Source organism: Pimephales promelas, chromosome 22 (assembly GCF_988280905.1).
Source record: "Pimephales promelas chromosome 22, fPimPro1.hap1.1, whole genome shotgun sequence".
NCBI classification, from domain to species: domain Eukaryota; kingdom Metazoa; phylum Chordata; class Actinopteri; order Cypriniformes; family Leuciscidae; genus Pimephales; species Pimephales promelas.
The window spans coordinates 17,941,998-17,961,573 of record NC_142790.1 but is presented as its reverse complement, the minus strand read 5'-3'; the positions used below and the strand labels follow the sequence as shown (position 1 = coordinate 17,961,573).

General features: G+C 36.6%; 1 protein-coding gene across 2 annotated transcripts in view; it reads left to right on the top strand.

Moving 5' to 3' along the window:
- Positions 1 to 19,576, top strand: part of cntnap2a (contactin associated protein 2a) — a 349,787-nt gene that overhangs the window by 197,511 nt on the left and 132,700 nt on the right. For both annotated transcript variants that reach the window (XM_039666809.2, XM_089125914.1), the window contains 2 exons: positions 10,045 to 10,194; positions 18,483 to 18,645. In XM_039666809.2, coding sequence (XP_039522743.2) covers positions 10,045 to 10,194; positions 18,483 to 18,645 — 313 coding nt within the window. The remainder of the gene's footprint in view (positions 1 to 10,044; positions 10,195 to 18,482; positions 18,646 to 19,576) is intronic.

The following is a 19,576-nucleotide window of genomic DNA, read 5'->3' as shown; positions in this document are numbered from 1 at the left end:
AAATTTTTAATCATTATAATGATACTGTCAGGAAATGGATATTAAATCTTTAGCGTTAGGAACTAGTGTGTTTGTGGTGTGGCGTGATTTAAAATAGGGTTCCTTACACATTTGTTCTCCTTTTAATAGTTTGGGCCATTATATTCTCTAAGCAAAACTAATAGGTATTCTGCGCTTTGCTGCATGTTCAATTACAACCGAAATTGACAGAACGACTGAAAATTGCCAGCGATTTTCCACTCATGAAATGTACGTAAGGCTATAAGAACAACACTGACAAGTCATGTAGCTGACAGTTTGATGAATCACACCGACCACAGACCTGTTCCATTGTGTTAATGGGACAATTCTGAAGAAAAAAAAAAAAAAAAACCTTCAGATTGTCATGCACGGTGGTATTGGCTTTGCTCCTTATATGCATTCAGCTGTGGCTCTTTCTGTGGCTGCAGCCAAAGTCTGATACCTTCAAGGTATGTGATTTCAGAAGACTGAAAGAACTGTCAATTGCCTCCCTTCTTTCCTCTCGCACTAGTATTCTATCATATATTGATCCTGCTTGTTTAAGCGAATCTGTTTTCTTTGAAATTTATGAAGCCCTCTAGCGCTTATGAATTTGAGTTGACTCTGTGCTTTGGTCTTTAATATTTGCCCCGCCGAGGTAATTTGAGAGCCTTTTCAATCCAGACGGAAGGCAATTTAGCAAGCTCATAAACTGGGACAATATAACATTATAATCATAGTAAGGTATAGTGTTTGCCCTATGATTCCCTGGGGGGATCTCCATTATGGCAGTGTATTCCTATTCAATATTGAACTTTCAGCTCTACCAAGAAAGTTAAGGTGAATGGACATTTGGGTTTATTACTTGCTATTTATTACAACAGTGAAATGGCAGAGAATTGCACCACACATCCCCTGCATCTTTTATGTTGTTTTATCAAATATTTGGGCTATTTTGCTTTCATTATGCTTTTATTATGTATTATGCTTTCAGATTTTAGCAAGATTGAATTCTCAGCTCATATTTTATCATATTTCACAATTCTAATGATATTTTCCCCAAAAAAATCAGCAAAATCATGTTTCTTGAACACTAAATCAGTATATCATGTTATATTTATGATGAATTTATTAAAAAACAAAGAGACTTTGTATCACAGGAATTATTTTAAAATATATTCAATATGAAACGGCTATTTTAAATTGTAAAAACTTTTTACAATATTACTGTTTTTTGAGCAAATAAATGCTCAATCTTTTGTGAGCATAAGAAACTTTCAAAAACATGAAAAACAAAATCATGTGGACCAAAGGAAAGACTTAAATGTCATTGTTGACGTTGTATGTAACTCATTGGTTGAAAAGTTTTTTGCATCTTAAGCATTTACCAAATTTGAGAGCAAAAATATTAAAAATAAAAATGCTTTTTTATTATGCCACCTTTTACCTTTTTTGTGTTTTCTTCACAACCTTCTGCTCTTTCATTGCCTTTTCAATTTTTGTTTAGAGAACTGCGTGTTTTAGTGCAGAGTATGCTTTTATTCATCAGTGAAGATCCATGAAAGTCGACTTTAATTAGTTTCAGAGCAGAAAAGGAAATCAAGTGGCCAAAGTAAAAGAAGAAATGTGTCAAATAGAAAACCTTGTACATCATCATCACGGAGTTTGTTTATATGCGGCATGAATCATGCAGCCATTCCTTACGTTGTGTATGGAGGACATGATGTTAATTTCCTGTACTCTCATGCTCTGTGTGAATTCCACGTTAGTGATGGATGTTGTGCAATAATTCACTGATCTATCAGGGATGTTTATTCACAGTGGGCCTCAAAAGCTGCACTGAATCGTTCAGTTTCTTTGCTTTCAAACTACTCTTTCATGGTTGCTTTCCTTCCTCTTCAGCCAAAATGAACAGATGTCTCGTGCCGCCTTTTTCAACACAGAGAGCCATTTTCTCCTTTTCCAAAACCCAGTTTCAGTTAATCTTGAATAGCTATAGAGTAGTATTGCATTCTTCATATCTCCAAAAAGTCTTTAGTTTTATAATATTTATAAAAGAAAGATAGGCTGGGCCAAGTCTTTCCGGAAAAAAAATGAGCAGGTGGAGGTGTGCCGTGTGGGCGGAGCTAAATCACAAGCACGCAAATCTTTACGTTGAGAGCGTCTGGAAGCTGTATAGAAACATATATATAACTCGACTACAGGCAACAATGACCGACAAACAACAATTGAAGAACAGATGCATAAATACACAGGCAAACAAGCTAAACAAGATAACAAGGGGGCGTGACTAATCAGAAACACATGTGAACAATGATCAGACAATTAACAAAACACATGGCAAACAGGGAATCACAACAGACTAGAACAAGGAACAAGACACAACCCACGTCGTGACGCATACAGAGATGGTCATAATTGGAGTTGATTGTCATTAAAATTTCTTGAAAACATCTATTCCAAATGATAAGTCAATTTGATTCCATGATGATCAGGGTGCATAGGCGTTGCTATTGAAACACAGCTATTCTCTTTAGCTCATCCATAATTTACAGTAAGATCAGATCTTATGTCCATGACTTTGCCCATTTTTAATAATGTCTGTGTGATATCTGTTATCTTAGCTGTTCTCACTCTGATAGTGTCTGTAACAGTGCCCTCTGTTTTATAGCTTGTGTCTAGTTAAACTCTTCAGGCCATCTTTTTGCCAAGATGAGGGGAAAAAAACAGCTTTGAAAATCTCAAAGCTTTGACCCATGAACTTGGCTTAACCATGTCCATTTTCCAGAGGAAAAACAGGAGGTTTGTCTATTTCAGAGCCTGTGCCTTGGTCAAATTTTATCAGTCAGTTTCAGAAATAAACTGAGTTCCCTCTCTAGTTTTCCAGTCCCCTTCGGGGTAGTGATAGCTTCAAAAATCAATGTGATATGTCTGTGGAGGTGACTGTGAGCAGAGAATATCAGATTCATCCCTCAGGCTTCTGCTGAAATATCCAGTGTTCTTGACGTAGCTCCACACAGTCTTTGACATCTACACATTCCTTTTCACTCATTTTATGTCTATCCATCAGTTATTTGATAGTTACTTTTTTTTCTTTTCTATTTTATGTTGATTGATAAAGTTGAAAATTGTCTATAGGGATCTCCCAGTCACGTGACCCCTAGCCGCGTGTCAGGCATTTTGAGGGAATACATCCATCAGCTACTCAGTAGTAATGGATCTATTATTTGGGGTGGGCCACCCATAATAATAGATCCATTGCGGTGGGTAATACTGTATATATTATTATTTATATTATAAATAATATTTAGGGCCCGAGCACCGATGGTTAGAGGACCCTATTGTTTTTGCTCTGTTTATTATTATTGTTCTTCTCTTAAAAGAATTGCTTTTTAGAGGGCCTAAACATGCTCGAAAACTCATGAAACTTTGCACACGCTTCCGTGGTGTGGTGAAAATGTACGTGTGATATGGTTTTAAAAATTTGGTGGGGCAAATTCTGTAAATTATTGGCCCCACATTTGCCTCTACGTTTCATGTACACGTATGAAATTTGGTACATACATGTAATGATCCAATACCTATAAAAAAGTCTCTTGGAGCATAGCACTAAACACAACTTTTTTGAACTCCTAGATTTTGTGTATTTTTCGTAATTTCCTGATGTCGTACTTTAACAAACTCCTCCTACAGTTTTGATCTGATCCTCTTCAAATTTGGTGAGTGTAATCTTAAGGCCTTTGCGACGTTAAATTGCGAAGATCTTGAGTTTTCGTCGAAGGGTGTACCCTTGGCGGGTGTACCCTTGATTTGTGCATGAATATGTCATATAGTTCAATATTGCTTGCAGTTCCGATGTTGCTAGCCAACCACAGACAGCCTGCAGTAACTCAGGCATACAATGTCCGATCTACCCCAAACTTCACATGTTTGATAAGAGTCCTGTCCTGAATACATGACCATGCTCATATTTGGTTATAGTGATAGCGCCACCTGCTGGTAGCAGGAAGTGTGCAAATACAAATCCTCTGACATAGTCCTCCTATATTTATTATCATTACATACTGCCCACCGTGCTCTGTTTTCCTAAAACCGCCGGCACGGGTGCGAGGGCCCTTTTCATCACTGCTTGCAGCTTTAATTATACGTATAATTATTTTATAATTAGCCTAAATATTGCAATACTTTGCGCTACAGTATTGATATAATAGCATGCGCAAAATATCTCAATACTGAACAGAATTGATTTTTTTTCATCCACCACTATCTATTATTAGCACATCAGACATCAGCTAACCCTTCATGTCATCACACTTATTATTAGCATCACAAAAAGAAATGGCCAATACAAGAGGAAGATAAAGGAATTAGCACTACAAGTTCTATTTACAGGCAATAAATGTGTAGATAAACTTCCTGACATTGAATTCGGTGACATTTACAGCTACCTTATTCACTTCCCATCACGCTACACAGAGCTTCATTAAAAGCATACAAAAGCAGAGCAAGGTTATCGGTACGAGTCCGGATGGGTCAGCAACTCTTTGATTTGGACTCCAGCCGGTACGAATTTTTCAATCATCACCGCAAAGGTTGACCAATGTATTTTTATCATCAAATTATAGTAGGCCTACCTGTAATCATTTTTAAACTGAGTTTACAGGGAAAACACAAAACTAAATTACCAACAAGATTAAGTGTACTGTATCTTAAAATGAATTTGTTGAATCTAGTTTGATCCAAGAAAAACGAAATAATATGTGTATATACTTTTTTTATACTTGTAACTATGACACTGACTGTCACTGTAGTATGATAAACTGTCATTGAGACTGTTGGCTCAAATAAAATACAAGATCAGCTTTTGGTATAATGCGCTAAATGGCGTGTCGTCACACGGGACGTCCGTACATGATATGGAAATATTTAAGTAAATGATTTTATAAATACAGGCCTATATGTATTATTTATAAGATCTCTCCTTTGGTCTGTTTACAGCAGTTAAAGGAACACATCCAGTGATTATATCCCAGAATAGCTGGCAATATTTCTGATTCTGCATGGATGAATGTGTGAAGGCCATCAGTGTGTATTTTACGTCACTCACGAAAGCCTCTGCAAACAGTAATGGTGAGTCTGAGCTCTGTTCCCTGGAGCCCACAGGCTGTGCCTCAAGAAATGGACCATGCAACAGGTCAAAGTCAAGATACAAAGCAAACTGTAGCTTTGTGCCAGGTCAACCTAGAGGTATGAATTAAACAGGATGTGGTCTTAAACAGTGCTTAGGCAAATATCAGTAGTTTTTCACTCAAAATAGCTGATGCGTTGTCAAAAACGAATGTATACCCTCTTGCTGGTAAAGTTATTTTATTGCTTCAATAAAGTTCTTTTTTTTAGTCAGTAACTAATTTAAAACAAAATAATCTAATTTTGAAACTTATTTTAGACATCTTATTATAATTTTTAAATGCTATTGCACTCACTGCCATCCACATTTTTTTTTTTTTAAAGAAATGAATACTTTTATTCAGCACGGATGCAATACACTCTAAAAAATGGTGGGTTGTTTTAACCCAATTTTGGGTAAAATATGGACAAACCCAGCCATTGGGTTACATTTTTAAATTACATATTTAACCCAATGGCTGGGTTTGTCCATATTTTACCCAAAATTGGGTTAAAACAACCCAGCATTTTTTAGAGTGTACATTGATTAAAAGTTTCAGTAATTTATAGTGTTACAAAAGATTTATACTTCAAATATATTAAGTTCTTTTGAACTTTCTATTCATCAAAGAATCCTGAAAAATATGTATCATGGTTTCCGATATCAGGATGATTTCCGAAGGGTCATACGCTGAAGATTGGTTTACATAGAACATCAAAGCTAAACAGCAGGCTCATATTTGTGTGAAAGCTGTCTGATTAACCACACCCATAAAGCAGTTTAACCCGGTCCAAAATGTGAGACATTTCCGGTGTCTTTATTATCAGTGCAAACAGGCCTCCAATTTTATGTAATTTCAGCTTAATATAATGTGCCTTATTCACAAGGCTCATTGTGCTTTTTGCCATTACCTGATTTGCATAAGTCCGTCAGTGAATTTAAAACTACTCGTGCAAAATTCCTGCACAATTCATTCTCTCAAAATTTTTACCTGTGACATTTGTAGAAAATCAGAATGGGTCTCATAACCAAGACCTCCCTTGGATAAATCATTAATATTCTCCAGTCGGATGGACAGAGGAGGCCTGATACATATTTCAGTGCTTCTCTCTCTTTTAATGTTTAAAAAAGGGGCTTTTAAAACAATTTCAGACACTCTGGTATCAAAAAACATATTTATGGAAAAGCAGAAGCTTGAAGTTCTTGCCCTCCCAAGAGCTCTCTTTCCTGGCAAAGCCTAACATTAATCATGGATTGGTGTCTGTGAACCTCTAAGTAGTGAGGAAGCGCAAACTTTCCCAGCAATCCTTTTTGATGACATTATTGCATCTGGGGCTTCTTGGCTTGAGCCTTTTGCATTCTTATCCAGACCCACATGCTCAAATATCAGACTTACCATGATGACAAATAGAGCTGGAGGCTGTGCATTGCTGTAATTGCATCCCTACCTTTGAACCCCATATGAAGATGCACCTGCTTCTTAAAGGGCGCTGAGTCCTTCAAATGTCATTCACACTTTAATGGTTTTGTGCGACAGGAACCCAGGGGACATATATCAAAATCTGTTTGGGAGGTGTTGTCTGTGAGATGCTATTATTCTGTCAATGGAGTTCGTTATAAGAGAGAGACTAAACGTGTGTGATCCTGATGAGCTGAAGGTCATCATGGGAAAGTTGATTAAGCAGGTAGAAAAGTAATGACTGTAGGTTGATCCGTCAGAGTTCAAGGGACCCACTTTGTGTTAACAGAGGGTTTCCTCCTGTCTTAATTAATCTGTGACGATGGGTAAAGACCACAGGGTCTTTCACAGGGACATGCAGTGATGCTGCCCTTTCACACCAATGTACATTAGTGTAATTAGGTAAATTGCAAAAGGCCGATCGCAGTGATACTGAAGGTCTACATCAATCCACCTTTCTGACCTAATTAGACCACATCTGAGTGTAGTATGAGGGATTTTTTGTAAAACATTGTTGTTGTTTTTTTAGTTGTTGTTATTTGTTGTGGATGGCATTCGTGGACATTGTGAGTAAATTGAAATCGCATTTTTTTTTCATTAAATGATTGAATTTTTTTTTTTTTTTTCAGGAAACTTGTATTTTTTTAAAAAATAAAATAAAATAAAACTCCTTACAATGATTGCAATGTTGTACCAACCTTTCAGAATTGGATACATTTTTATTAAGTTATGAACACTGCAATGAAATATTTATTAATAAATAACTTTAAAATACTATTTTATCTGTTAGCGACTAAGTTTAACGTCATTTTTTGCAACGCAACCATGCAATGAAGCTTTTGTTTTTGTTTTTTAGATGAGTAACAAAGAAGCTTGTGTAAAATAACTTTTTACCCAAAAATATGCGTAACACAGATGCATATCATGTAAAATAAATAATTAAAAAAAAATTTCATACACAATATCCAGTGAGAGTTTTAAATAACTGCATGAATGATAGAGAAGGCTCACAGCATTAAGGTTCCTCTCATTAGTAAACCATTCAATCAGAACGTTCATTATTCAAATTACACAAACACTTGTGTTGGTGATCGGAGAGATTGTTATGCGTAATTAATTACCAGGAGTATATTTTATGCTTTTTCCCTATATAAAAAAGGGTAACACATTATTTTACAGTGTCTTTATTTCACATAACACTAACTACTATGGCAATAACTATAAATCATGCATAATTACATTAAACTAACCCTAAACCAAACTTAATCCTAACCCTAACCCTATAGTAAGTATGTTAGTTAATATTACTCAGTACGTAAATGTGTAATTACACTGTGACAAGGACACCTTAAAGGAGAACTCCGGTGCAAAATGAACCTTTGGTCTAATAACACATTGGTACTAGTTAACCATTCTCTGAGATTTGTTTTCATGATAATCATTTAATAATTAAAAAGAAATCGCTAGTTTATACCACTAACAAGGCTCAAAGTAGCCCCACACTAACACAGTAACATAATGAGGGTTCCTAAATGCAAAACGAAGCATTGAAAACTTTGTAAGTGTACAGACCGTTTATTAAGAAGATATTTTATTAAGACAGTCCACTTTGTGTATACAGACCATCTTTGCAAAACAGTCTCGACTAGTCAAACCACGAACGACGTGCTAAGTGAGCTGAACTGTATGAACGGCCTTCGACTTGTCGAGACTGTTTTCCAAAGATGGCTCCTGCCTGTATACACGAATGGTTAGCGGTTTATTGTTTTAACCTGCATCGCCAATCTTTAATTGCAATTAACAGTTAACTGCAATTCCCTGTTGAAAAAAAAAAATTAAAAAAAAGCTTTTAGACTAGTTTTGGGCTAGTTTTAATTTGCCAAGGCTAGTCTGTTACTGGGACAAATTTAACCAGCTACTTATAGCATACCTTATGCTGGTTACCCACTTGTTTTACTGGTTATAAGAGCTAAACCATCTTAACTATGCTGTATTTTTCTTCAGGGCACACCAACACCATATTCTCGTCAGGTTTGTGCACCGAACTCTCAGACGTCACTGACACTCATTTGATGTGGTGTTGTCATATTACGGCACTTAACATAATTTATCATGTACACAAAAGCCATCTGTTTGTCCACCTGTCCCACTGAGCCACTCGTGACAGGCATGTCCAGCTGTCTGCTACACCGTCCACTTCATACACCTACGCAAGCACAAAATGTACAGAGTTTGAGAGGAACTGATGTACAACATACAAGTAAATGGCAGAAAGCGCTCTCCCTTTATATCACCAGCAACTTCTGAGAGACAAATTTATCAGAGGTAATGGCGTGTAAGGTACTTTGGCCTTGTTCGCACCAAGTGGACTGTGCCCGAGAGTCAGAGCTCTCAGAAAGGAGAGAACAGTTGTTCAGTGTTTTGTGGTGTGTGACAGATAGAGGTAAACTGGCCACTGGGGACCTCCAATGAGGTAATGTCTTTCCAGCAGTGCATGATTAATGGTGGCAAAGAATTCATTCCTCTAAGCTAGCATCAACCTGGTTATTATGTTCTGATGACTTTTGCCCTTCACGATGGCATCAGAGTAAATAACACCTCTATGATTTATCAATCAGAGCTGTCAAATCAGCAGCTGCTATGGGTTTGTGAACCTGAACCCGCCCTTGAATCCACCATCAATGGAGACTCTGAGGCTTGTTATTCTCATTAGCCTATTGAGTTCAGCAGTCAGATTCCAGAAGTAAAAATACTATTCACTGTATATATTTGGGTCAATGTTGTTATGCACTCTTTTTTGTATTATTCGAAATGCAATTCAAACACACAATGACCTGAATACAGCGCTGCAATAATGAGCATGTTCATCTTATTTATTATGTTTTTAGTGGACATAAAGTCAAGTGGAGGTAATGTCAATGTAATACAACTACCCTGATATCATATTGAAGGAAAAAATATATTTATTAAAAGACTTCTGAAAAAAAAGACGTCATTAAGAAGTTTTGTATTATCTTTTATTATTATTGTTTCATATAATATATACACTTCCGTTTAAAAGTTAAGCGGTTGTACTCGATTCGATTTGTTTAATGTTTTTGAAAGATCTCTTGAGCTCACTAAGACTGGATTTGTTTGATCAAAAATACAGTAAAACTGTAAAACTCTGGCATGACCAATGTACCAGAAAAAAAAAAAATCAAACAGGAGATTATATCATTGGGAAAAACTCTCATAACTGGATTAATAAGTCACTTAAAATATCAGATAATTGACATTATCTGTCAATATAATTATCTGACATAATTGATAATTAGGTTAAAAAACAATAAGATGTTTGCAATCATGGTGTGTAACAGTGAAAAGGTTGCAATATTGTTTTGTTTTTTTAATTTATATTTGTTCATCTTTTTCCCAGGTTCTGGACTAAATGATGGAGAATGGCATGATGTTCGTTTCCTGGCCAAAGAGAACTTTGCTTTGCTGACCATTGATGGGGATGAAGCATCGGCTGTGAGAACCAACTCGCCTATCCAGATCACAACAGGAAGCACGTACCACTTTGGAGGCAAGTTCAGAAATTTACAGACACCAATACTGAGAATGCCAAAGTACCATAAGAATAGATCTTCAGATCTTCTCACTCTCCCTGGTGTATTGGGCGCTGACACTGATTTACAAAGGCCTTTGAATTTGTTTCTGCTGAGAGACCAGCACTAGAAAGGATTTTGAGAACTTGTTTCACTATGCATGCATAAAGACAACCCTTTAAATAAATCAGGATGGACATATGTGCTGATATGCTTTTATGTTTAACCTTGTTTAATTGGAAAACGAAAGAACATTAACATAGGGATGGTCTGCTTAAAAGAAGAAATAATTGGCTGCCCAGATTAGCGTGAATATCTTTCATTGTCTTTAAACTCTCAGAGTGTTAAGCCAAAATGTCAGTACAGTTTTGATGTAAGAATGAATAAAAAATTCATCACACATATCACTTATTTAAAATTCACTTCAAGTCTTAACTGCATCTTCTAGGAAAAGGATTGGGCCTCACAATGCAACTGAGATAAATGTCAAATGCGAGCCAAAGCTTGTCTATCTAAACTTGTTGGCAATGCCATTAAAAAAGTTTGCTAGGCAAACTAGAAAATCAAGAATTTCTATAGCTTTTGGAAGCATCAGTTTTCATGATTTCTCTCGGTCCAAAGATGTTGGATAAAGGAATCTGATATACAAAGTACAGTCAAGTTATTATATTCATATAGCACTTTATACAATACATTAGTGTTGTCACGATACCAAAATTATTGCTTCGATACCGATACCAACTCCAAAATTGTGATTTCGATACTTTTTCGATACTTTTCCTGAAAAGGAAAAGTATTTCTTACAAGGCGTTTCACATGCACCTCCTTTGCATAAGCATCTTTACAGTATTAAACAGCGTCAGTGACTCTTTCAATTAAAATTAGGTTTAGTTTATACTATAAAGTGACTCACATCTGACCTCGACAGACTGAACAGAAAAAATTAATCGAGAGATTTCCACATCAAAGAAGGAGGAGCTTCAGAGCACACCTAACTGTTACATAATCACCATGGACCAATAGTAGTTTAAAAGTGTTTACCATCTGAAAAGTCCACTTTAGCAAGCTGTTTTGAACTCCCATAACGAACACTAAATAACCCTCGTTTTGGTCTGATTTTGTTCGAAAGGACGTCCCACCAAATCTCCTTTGATGGAGTGGGAGGTGGATGTGACCTTCAATCTTTATCTTTTGCCATTAGGGTTTTTTAAATTTTTGATCAAAAGTTGCATGTGCCACCCACACCCACGTAATTTCTCCTCTCTGATGGACATTAACCCACACCGGTGCCCTCTTCAGCCAGCCATCTGTCCGATCGGACCATTGGCAGGAAGTCAGAGATAAGAACATGTACAGCGGCTCAGAGAGGCAAGAATGCAAAGGAAAACCTGCAGCTGAGATAGACGGCAATGTCTGGAGCTATCAACCTGCCTGTCTATAGAGGCTGAGGGATTGCATGGCTGATAGCTTTATCAGACTCGCACATCTTCAGAAACAGCTAAGAAGTAAGAACTGCGGTCCCTCCGCTCTAGGTCTGGCACGGCGCAGCAGCACATTTACACATGACAGCTTCTAAAATGAAATCAAAAAGCTTCAGTTCTCCCTTGGTTCTTGTTGGTTCACCTGAACACCGACTATAATTATCAATCATGCTTCTCCATCCATCACTATTATTGTAGAAAGATGTGTCTGGACTGTCTGATTTGTTTACTGCTGATTGGATCTTTTTTGAGCTTAGAAAGATTGTCCATATGGCAGGATATGAATATGCCAAAGAACGTTAACATTGGGAATGACTGTAAAACACAGATTGAAACCTGTAAGAGGAATCAACTTAAAGGGTTAGTTCACCCAAAAATGATTTACTAAAAATAATTACTCACCCCGTAAGACCTTCGTTCGTCTTCGGAAGACAAATGAAGATTTTTTTTTATTAAGTTTGAGAGGTGGATCACTGCCACATAGGCTGCCTAAGGGATCGAAACTTGACGGCCCAGAAAGTCAATGAAGAAAATGTTTAAATATTTTTGTGACTACAGTGGCTCAAGTATAAGTTTATCAAGCGATGAGAGTACTTTTTGTGCGAAAAAACTAACAAAAATAATGACTTTATTCGACTATTCCTTTTCTTCCTTGTAGGCCTGAGACGAGAGTTCAAGAGATTTCCACGACGCATGCGCGAGAACTGAACTGAAGTAGTTGAAGGAGATCGCAATTCTCGCGCATGCGTCGTGGAAATCTAAGGAAGTCTCATTTCAGGCCAACAAGGAAGAAAAGGAATAGTTGAATAAAGTCGTTATTTTTGTTGGTTTTTTCGCACAAAAAGTATTCTCGTCGCTTGATAAACTTATGCTTGAGCCACTGTAGTCACATGGAATGTTTAAACATTTTCTTCATTGACTTTCTGGGCCGTCAAGTTTCGATCCCTTGGGCAGCCTATGTAGCAGTGATCCACCTCTCTTGGTCTTCCAAAGATGAATGAAGGTCTTACGGGGTTGGTACAGCATGGGGGTGAGTAATTAATGACTTAATTTTCATTTTTGGGTGAACTAACCCTTTAAGTATTTGGGATGAACAGTTTTCATAACCTATTTATAGAATGTATACAATAATTAGTGCATTTTTGCTTTTGCAGGTCTTAGCACTATCCTGTAAAAAAAAAAAAAACCTGCGTTATCCATTAGTGTGTGCAGATGTTCTGCACTAATATTGAGCAATTCAATTATTAAACTAAAATCTCGTAGCTAAAAAGGGCTTTCCTTTAAATGATTGGTGTAGCAAATTGAGCGTTGGCAGCTTTGTTGATTCTCAATGTGTTTGGCCCAACAGAAATGTTGCTCCATTGCCAGCTGATGAAGGGTCATTATAAAGCTAAGTTATTATTTAATCAGTTGACTATTATAAAACAAGGAGAAACAAGGAAGAAGACACAAGCATTAAATGAGCAATTTAAATGAACACACTTGTTTTTTAGGTTTTTTTTTTCTGCCAAATTCATGAACACAGGTAATTGAGGCTGTTTATGCATGGAAGCTAATTGTAGAGCATGGACCTAGGCACATTAAATTTAATATGGTTAAATCATCAAAAGCTGGGCTCTGATCAGACTGAGCTATGGCGAGGTCAGCTACACACAAAAAGGGCGAACAAATTAGGTTTCTTGAGGCAGCGAATAAAAAGATAATTTTGATTCCTGTTCATATATTCCCATTCACCTCACTCAGGCTGATGTAATGCATTTCATCAGTGTGAACACACATGCACGTGTTGCAGACTGCAAGAGCAAAACAATCCCCCTTAGGTCTGTCAGCCCTATATGCACGGATTGATTCTTGTTTATCTGTGTTGGCTTCTCAGATGTCAGCTTAGTGCAAGAACTTTGATGGCTTCTCAGCTTAAAATCATTATAAATGTATTTATTAAATCTAGGAAAGGGCTTTATCTCTGTTTAGGAAACCATTTAAATGGTTCAAAAGGTTTTGTAGTATGTTCTTTATGCTGGTGAGGCTATTTATGCTATTGTTTGGCATCCCATTCAATGTAGGTAACATTTTATCATCACGTTCTCTAGCAGCATATCAGTGTACCTTGAAATAATTTGATAAATAAAATAGAAAGTTTGTATTTTACAATGTGCAGATTGGAAAGTAAGCCCACTGTGCCTCTTCTGGAGGGTTATTACTTTTAGCAGCCATGAGAAAATGACTCTAAAGAGCAAAGACAGTCATGTGTGTTTGTGCAAGATAAAACCAGGAAACAGATATACAGCTGATTCAGATCCTCATTACAGTGATAGACAGACTGGCCCGATGCACATGGTAATTACATAACTACTTGATTTCCCTGCCACAGAATCTGTGTTTGTTCAGACGAAAATTTAGAGAGTTTTGATATGCATGTACAGAACAGTACACGGCCCAAATCCAATACAGGAGATAGATAAATATTGTAGAGTACAGATATTCTGTGGGGCTAAGGGAGGGTATGGGGCCTTTTGTCATTTTGTCATTCAACACCAGCACTATGTTGCTATGCACAACAAAAGTTTGATCCATTCTGAAAAAAAAAAAAATCACACATTTTTACAAAATCTGTACAAAAAAATAAAATAATATTAGAAAAAGATTAATACATTTTTACATTAACTGTGCTAATTTTAGTAGACTTATATACTTATAGAATATGTAATTTTTTAAAGGCACAATATGATTTTTCACCACTAGAAGGTGCAGTTTCCAACAATAACAAAGGCGTAGATTGATGACGCAGTGATGAGCTGAATGATAGGACTTAAAATAAAACTAAAAAAACAAAAATAAAACTCATTTAATCACCCTCATGTCATTCCAAACCTGTATGACTTTCCTTTTTTTCTGTTGAACATAACAGACGATATTTTGAAAAATCACATTTTTGGGGGTCCAAATAATGAAAAGTCAATGGGGTCCAGTTTTGCCTTGCAGATGCTCATCTGCAAACAAAACATAATTAGCTTTAGCACATGTTTGATAGTTTAAGACCTGATGGAATATTCTAGCAAACATAAACTCCCATCAGTCCCCAATGTCTCCAAAATACTGTCTCGCATGTATTTAGCTGTCTACAGAACCAGGAGAATAGATCTTCTGTTTTTCCAAGAAAGGCACTGCTTTTCTCCTGACACCTCTCTGATTAGATGTAGTCTCCCAAACCTATTTTACAGAGGATGATTCTGCGCATGTGTGGCAGACCTCACTGAATTAATGACTGTCTGATGGGAGATGGAGGTAAATTGGATTTTGTAATACAAGACAGCATTAAACATAGAAGGACCGTAGAGCTCTTCTGCTTCAGATGAAATACTCATCTGAAATACTCATCAACCTGTAGGAGGTCAGCTTTTGTTTTGATAACTTTGAAATAGAGTGGAAAACAGGGGCTCTCAAATGTTTCTTTGAAACATATGACTTGTAGTGGATGTAATGGTTTACAGTACTATTCAAAAGTTTGTCAGTACTTTTTTATTTTTTGGAAGAAGTCTCTTGTGCTATTCTCTTATGTTTGATCAAAAATACAGTAATATTGTAAACTGTTTTTATTTTAATATATTTTAAAATGTTTTTTATTCCCAATGTTGGCAAAGCTGTATTTTCAGCATCATTACTCCAGTCTTCGGTGTCACATGATCATTCAGAAATCATTCTAACATTCTGATTTGTTGCTCAAATGTTTCTGTTTATTATCAATGTTGAAAACAGTTATGCTGCTTAACGTGGAAACTTTTTTTTTGGAAAAGGATTTTTTTTTTTTTTTTTGATGATGATGAATATAATTTTTCTTTATACAGTATATATATATTTTTTTCATTATTATTTGTAACATTATACACGTTTTTACTGTCACTTTTGATCAATTTAATTCACCCTTGCAGAATAAAAATATTTCTGACCCCATAATTTTTAACGATCTAGTGTACATAATATGGATTAAAAAATAAATAAGAATTTAAAAGAAATTAACTTGAATGTAAAATGTTACAAAATGGAAAAAAAAAATATTCATTTGACATTTACAGAACTAATTTATACTTGTTAAAGTTCAGCATCTTTAAGTAAATCTAATTTACTATTATTTTTTATTTTATTTTTTTTGTTGTCTACTTTTAGACCAACAATCTTTGATAAAGGTGCATAGATCAAGATGATACAGATTTGGCAAACAACTGAAAACTGGATTATTCACTGGCTCATTTCAAGTAATTTCATGTTAATTTAGATTTGGACTTGATCAACAAAAGTGGGGTTGTCCGAGTGGGTGAGCTGTTTACTCTGTAATTAGCCCATCTGTTTTCACCAGTTCGACCCATTCAGGCCAGTTTATGGACATGTTAAGAATATTACAGTATATTGTTCACCTTAAATATGTTGTTTCCCCTCACTTGAGAACACAGTGAATTCAAGAATGCCCTCCGAGCGAGACATCCTGATTCATGTCACTTTAGGAAAAATTACTGCTTTACACACCATTTGCACTAATATTTTGTAGTATCTGAAGGTAACACTTTATTTTGAAGGTTCCCTTTAGACATTCCATTGACTATAAGTGACGTTGAACTTCCATGTCAACTAACTCTTATTAGAGTAGTAGTAGACTGTCTACTTAATATCTGCTAACACTTTATTGTGATGGTCCCCCAACACACATTCTTCTGACTATAAGTGACTTTAAGTGTACATGTCTAACCATAACCCTACCAGTCAAATACTCAACTAATACCTTAATTAAGAGTTAGTTGACATAGATGCAATATTACTTAAATAGTCAACAGAATGTCTAAAGGGGGCCATCAAAATGAAGTGTAACCAATTCTGGATACAGATTAACATCATTATAGACTATCTAAAGCAGAATAAACAAAAGCAGTTAACTCTGTATCTGCACTGGGCTCATCGATGAGGATAAAAGTTTACAACATGGGCTTCCCACAGGAATCCTCCATATTCCATTTGCCAGTCATGAATAATACATGGAGCCCATAGACACTCATTAATCTTACAGTAGTTATTCTCCAATCTCGGCAAAATCATCGGCAGCACGTAAACACAGTCAAGCAGAAGCTACTCAGAAACCCTGTCAGGAGTGTGAGTTGTGGGCCTCAGTCGTAATTTTACAGCGTTATCTTGTCAGAAATGTGACTCTCCTCAATTAATAACGACAGCATAATGGGACAAAAGCAGTCACCGGGAAGTCGCATCCAAGCGTGGGTGACGAAAGCCTGCTTTTTCCCACGTCCCTTGTTGATCACAGATCCTGGCGGCATCCCAGATCACCACAAATCCCAGCAATCATTGAGATGCCACTGCAGCGCTGCCTTAATTTGTCAGCGGATGCTTGTTTTTCTCGGTTTTCCTCTGTAGTGAGTCACATTTCCCTCAGTGTGTCTTCCAATAGCCTATCTTCCTCATCCTCCTCTGTTGACTGCTCAGGCATAGACTCCTGGACAGGTGCAGGAAGCAGACAAGACAGATGGCCCAGCAAACTTGAGGAACTTTTTTTTTCTTTTTTCCTTATTTTCTTTTTTTTTTAAGCAAGTGCCTTGCAAACACTGATGCTTCCAGATGCTCTCATTTGTAGATTAATGTCAGGAGGACGCAAGGTGAATCTCAATAGACCTTTCTGTGATCGGCATAATGGGAAGCTTTGTTTACCTCTAACACAAGCGTAACCAACCCTGTGGATTCGTCAAATCTTCGGGGTCTAGGTTGTGCATTTTCTCCTAGGAATGTCAGCGCTCCATATGGAGAAATCTGTCTTATCTGGCTTTGTTCAGTGTTTCTAGGTGTTTTTATCTCATTAGTAGCATCAGAGTTGGCTGATTGTTTGCAATGTACATGACCTTTTTTTGGTGTCAAAGCTATCACTTGGTTAATGAGGTTAGTTTGATAGGTTTTTCCCAGTTAATGATCCTTCTGTTCAGCTTTTACATGCATGACATTAGATTACCTTTCACACATATGCCGTTAGATAGATCACACTCACTGACTTTACTTTTTAAATTTAGTTTGACCTTTTTTATCCAGAGAAATATAGTACACAGATCTCAGTCCTACCGTATGAGGTTAAGTGTCTCACTTGAGGGCAAAATAGTTCTTGCAGAAACTCTCCAACTATAATTAAAGCATGATTTGGATTTTGAAGCACAAAAAAGGCATCTATCTGTCGTTAAAAATATATATATATATATATACATTCGTCTCCAGGAGTAACTGGAGTAATGATGCTGAAAATTCAGCTTTGCATCACATGTAGTGCTGGGCGTTTTGACCAAAAATTTATATCATGGGTTTATTTTTTATTTTTTTTTTATTTTTTTTCAAAATTAAGCCGGTTTTCCAGTTTATGGCTTTTTTCTTTTATTTCATGCATAATCAGGTGTTCAAAGCATTGTCTACTGGTTGAGAGAGGAATTACTGCAATAAATTGAAATAGGATGGTCTATTTTATTGGCATTATTAACAGCACCCTGTATATCCTAAAATTGTTATTTCTTAACGTTCTAATGACATTCTTATAACCAAGCAAGTACGTATGTCTAAAAAAATGGACGTTTTGAATGTTCTTCATAGAACATTCAGAAATAACGTTTTTATAACTTAATGGGAATGTTATGAAACAGTTACAAGTTAACAAATTGTTATCTTAATCGGTTATATTACATATGCTATTACAGTCGTACCATTTTTCTTTTGGCATATAACATCTTTCCCATTGTGTTTTGTTTGTTTAGGTTATTTTTTGAGAACCAGAGCATCTCCCCTCCAGCGCTCCTTCCAGGGTTGCATGCAGCTCATTCAGGTGGACGATCAGCTGGCTGACCTTACCGCAGTGGAGCAGGGAAAGATGGGAGCCTTCGAGAACGTCAGCCTCGACATGTGTGCCATCATTGACAGGTCAGAGCCCATCCTTCTTCCCTTGCCCTGTCTTTCAACAAACACTGGCTGAGACCGTGATTATCGGGTGCAGCAGACTGAGACTGTGGCTTTATCCCCACTGGCAGCATCAGCCCTAGGGGCAGGATCTGTCGCTTTCTGCCAGCTCTCCCTAGAGTTGACCTTCTTCATTCCTTGACTTCAATGGCAAATGGGGATTATAATCTGCATGCAGATGCTGTGTGAGAACAGGAGACTTGCACTTGGTTGTTATATTTAGATTGATTTTACACACTTTCACTCTCCATGGCTTAGCGTTTTTGTTCAGTTGCCACATTGTTGTGAACACATCAGAGGCAAATCCTGGTAATGGAGCTTTATTGATAATGTAAAACAAAGTGTGAGGAACAAGAAACTATTGTAGCTATTTTTTGCTACCTTTTTTATGAGTATTGGATATTATGTAACCTGTGTTGTAGGTAAGTAGACATATTCGGATACAGCACTATTAACTTAACAAAAAACATCGGTAACGCTTCCTTTTACAGTCCAGTTACCCATGTAAATACTATGTACTTATTTTAGTAACTACAATTACTGGGTAATAACTAGTACTAACCCTGAACCTACCCCTAAACCTACCCCTGTTCCAAGTACTTACCTTATATTAGCCAGTACTTTCTAGGTAAGTACACTGTAAGTGTACAAAGAAGACTAAAATAAAAGACATACAGTAGGGGAGCACGGGGCACAACCTAATGCGGGGTTAAATGTAACATGGACTTTTTACATAGTTAGTCAGGATCAAGCAGGTTGTGTTTCCGCTCTTTTTCTCTTGCTGCTAGAAGATGGTCTCCAATGAATTTGTGGAAAGTTTTGGTAATATTTTGCGACGGTACTGGACAAAGAGTGTTTTGATAACATGCCAGTACATTTTTTTAATCTTAGGGGT